This window comes from Prunus dulcis, chromosome 1, assembly GCF_902201215.1.
Source record: "Prunus dulcis chromosome 1, ALMONDv2, whole genome shotgun sequence".
NCBI classification, from domain to species: Eukaryota; Viridiplantae; Streptophyta; class Magnoliopsida; order Rosales; family Rosaceae; genus Prunus; species Prunus dulcis.
In genome coordinates this window covers 42,948,595-42,952,536 of record NC_047650.1, presented here as the reverse complement: position 1 = coordinate 42,952,536, position 3,942 = coordinate 42,948,595, and the positions used below count along the sequence as shown (strand labels likewise).

At 36.2% G+C, this 3,942-nt stretch overlaps 1 protein-coding gene across 1 annotated transcript; it reads right to left on the bottom strand.

Moving 5' to 3' along the window:
- Window positions 1-1,239: 1,239 nt before the first annotated feature.
- LOC117620357 (receptor-like protein EIX1) lies at window positions 1,240-3,942 on the bottom strand. The gene is made up of 2 exons (XM_034350532.1): window positions 2,986-3,942; window positions 1,240-1,986 (listed from the first exon to the last, which is right to left on the bottom strand). Exons 1-2 carry the CDS (start codon window positions 3,940-3,942, stop codon window positions 1,240-1,242), a joined length of 1,704 nt encoding a protein of 567 aa, XP_034206423.1.

Sequence of the window (3,942 nt, the reverse complement as noted above, 5' to 3'; positions counted from 1 at the left end):
CTTGCTAGTGATGTGAAGATGTAGATTGAAAATGTCCACGTTTGTGAGATCAATACAATACTGTTTTTTTTTGCTGCATGTATCTTGTCTTTGCTTATTTGTTTCCATATTTGGTTGAAAATTGTGTTGTTTGTGTCTACAAGAAATGGATGAATTGACAACTTAGGAGATCTCCAGCATCTTTTTCCTCATTGTTTTGTGGATGTCCTGCTTTTTGTTGCTCTCATCACATCAACCCTATTATTTTTCCTTCTCACTTTGATACTAAACACTATAATTGACGACTGTGGATATATAAAATTCTTGTTAAAACAGTGGAGTTCTAAACAAAGGGATGGTACACCGAGCATACAACTTTTTAATTTTTATTTTTAAAAGCCGATTTTATTCAAAAAGTATTATAAGATGTGCAACGAATAATCAAAATACCTATGACTATACAAAGCATATACTAGCGTATTTGTATTTGGCGTCCTGTATACAGTGTGTCAAATTTCATCATCCAAATGCTCTTCAAGAGATTAAGATTGCTCCTAAAGGTACTTTCAAATATGACAGGATCCAAGACTATAAGGAGACCAATTTTTCGGTGTTTTAAAAATATCTAAATATTGTTTTTTTATGCCATATATGTGTCAAATAACTAGGGATGAGACAAGAAGGAGCACACTAACAATTTTGATTATAAGAGGTCAATATATATATATATATATATATATATATATACACAACACAGATGGGTAAAGTTACTGAAGTAATAACAATTGAGACCCACTATAGCCAGTAAAAAAAGAAAAACTTTAAAATCTTACAACTTTAATCTTCAAAACTATATACAACAACTACACCCTATAAAACTTTTGCAGCATGCTGTTTTGGACTGCACAAAAGGTACTGCTCCATGGAATGTTGAACAGCAAGGAACCAACAATACTCCAAAAGCAGAACAAAAATCCTAGTCCCAAGCATAGAACCAACTCTCTTCAAGTAAATCAGTTCCTCTGTGTTTCTGGTCACCCAATTGTGGTATTGCACTGCATTCTCTTCAAGTGGAGCACCACAAAGCTTGTTGCCGTGTGGCTATACTGTTTTTGACACGTGGAGACGCGGTGCTACATGCCATGCTGGTCCTTTTTTTTTTATAGGCTTTTTATCACAAATGGTCCTTGACGTTTGCAAAATTATCACCTTTCATCCCTAACGTTTTTTTGTGACAGTAATGGTCCTTAAGGTTATCTTTTACACATCAAAATGCTCCCTGTCGTTGGACAACAAATCAAGAGATTCTAACCGTCTCGTATCACCAATCTTGGGAGGGATTCTTCCCCTCAAAAGATTGTAAGACAAATTCACCGACTGCAAGTAGATGAGGCTGGTAAGTTCTTCGGGGATTTCTCCAGAGATAATGTTGTCTGAAAGGTCCAAACTAATTGCCAAGCTAGGAAGAATGCTTCCATATTTCACTTCTCTACCTTTCGACACCAATATTGCAGTCTCTATTTTGTTAGCTTCAAATGAATTATCATAATTATTATTATTTCCATAATAAAAGGAAGAATGAGAGATTTCAGAGTTTGAAGCCATCGCCTTAAATTTGTACAAACACCTTGGCATTCTTCCTGAGATATTGTTATGTGCAAGGTCCAATATACGGAGAAATGTGAGATCGCAAAGTTTGTACGGAATGTGGCCATGAAACTGATTTGAACGAAGGCTAAGAACCGCCAAAATTGAAAGGCTTGTTCCAATCCACATTGGTATCTTTCCTAGAAACTTATTGTAACTAAGGTCAAGAATAGTCAATTCTGTACATTTCTTTAGATATGGAGGCAACTCCCCGTGCAAGTGCAAGTATTTGAGGCTCCAGTGCAAGTAGCCCAAAGTCCTTGGAATATTCCCAATTAAATTGTTGCTTTCTAAATTTACAACTACCAAGTTTTTGCAGTTTCTGAAACAGTCAGGAATTTTTCCAAGTTTTTCCAGACTCTGAAGCCACATGGGCAATTCCGATGGCTCCAGATGCCAAGAATTTTAAAGCAAAATAGAAAGTTGGAATGGAGGAAGCCAGTGTGGAGTAGTTTCTGTTGGAATTTTAAAAGGTTGTAAAAATTTAACCGTTTTATTTACTTAGTTATTTTAGTTGTTTTATTTTATTTATTGTGGGGTTATAAATATTTAATATTTAGGTTTTATTTCTAGTTGGTGAACGCCTTAATTTTTTGTTTGGTGAACTTTTATGGTTGGTGAAGGTTACATATTTTTGGATGCCTATAAAAGGCCACTCTTCATTCATATTTGAAACACACACAATACACTATCAGAATATCACATACACATTCTAATTCGCTCATTTTCTACTTTTACATATATTCTCTACTTGTTATTATTATTATTTTGGGCAATGGTTATGTGACTTGGATACCTATATCTGTCTATGAACGTGCTCATAGCGGATCCTGAGTTTGTGTACAATGGGTCATATCTTGGAGTCTTGTAGACCGTCAGTACCTGCACGTAGGGAGGCTACAAAGGCTTTAGGACATCGTCTTTGACGTGCTTCACCGTACCAAACTCACCTTCTTACTTATTATTTATTTTTCTTTTACTTATCTATTATTTTGTTTTCTTCAATTTCATTATACCTTCAAAGCTTTCCAATCTGTTTATATGTTATTTATAATATAAATGTTTTGTATTTGGCTTTACGGAAAAATGAAAACTATTATTTTTTATCACAGTTTCAAGAGTCAATGAGTTTCCACTTGCTTGAAATTCCACCAATCTTGTAAGATTAGTGAAATGTAGTTGAGAGACAACACCTGTTAAATTATTAACACCAATTCTCAAAACTTCTAGGCATGACAGATTGCCAAACGACAGTGTGGAAGGGAACCTGATATTGAGTTATGAGAAAGATCAAGGACGCGCAACTTTTCAAAATGATCAAGCTAATCTGTTAAATGGCCAAAAAGATTGTTCCCTGACAGACTCAATGAGATTGTTCTCCGACATATCAAGAGTAGTCAACTTATAAAGATTTCCCAAAGAGTTCGGGATATTCCCTGCAACTTGATTAGAATTTAAGTCAAGATTGACAATGGATGTGAGGTTTCCAAGGGAAGACGAGATCTCACCATGAAAAGAATTGCCGGAAAGAATAAGGGACTGAAGGTGGCTAAGCCTGTACAACCATTTAGGTATAGTAGAATTGATAGAGTTGTACTGGAGATGAAGGAATTTAAGATTAGTCATGTTGGCAATACCACCAGGTATGTGATAAAGTCCACAAAAAGACATATCCAAGTTCTCCACGAAAGACGGGAGTGTGTTTGTCACCCGCAACCAATCAGATGCTTTGCTAAGATTTGCACCACTCATGTCCAAGTGTTGCAATTGAGAAAGACCAGAAATCCATTGAAGGCTCTCAACCTCCAAATGGGCGTAAATCCCCGGGTCATCGTGCAGATCAAGAACCTGTAGACTTTTTAGATTTCCCAATTGATGAGGAGTTAATCCGATGAACAACGACTCTGAGAGGTTAAGATATCTTAAACTTTTGAGAGAACCTAAGAAGCTAGGAATCTGCATTCTTCGAAAATCATTGTTGCTTAGATCCAAGTAGATAAGATGCTTTAAATTGAGCAGAGATGGATTTATCTTACCACTGAAAGCCACGTCATATATATCTCCGCCAAGGTGGAGCTCGCGGACATGACCTGTTAAATTGTCGCAGACAACTCCCGTCCAATTGCAACAATCTCCTTCACCAGCCCAAGATGAAAGCTTATTGAAAGAATCATAAAGATCGTGCTTAAACTTCAAAAGTGCTTGTCTCTCATTTTGCTTGCAAGGCGCACTCAGATTTGCATTGCATAATAATAAGCAAATGGTAAATAAGGTGGCAATGCTTAGAAACCTGACAACAGTGCTACCAATATTCAT

Bases quoted from the DNA above. Each gene is read 5' to 3' on its own strand.
- LOC117620357 (XM_034350532.1), bottom strand. From the start codon at position 3,942: ATGAATATTGGTAGCACTGTTGTCAGGTTTCTAAGCATTGCCACCTTA. The intron at 1,987-2,985 runs GTCAGGGAACAA...ATGTGGCTTCAG, and splicing joins AGAACAATCTCATTGAGTCT to AGTCTGGAAAAACTTGGAAA.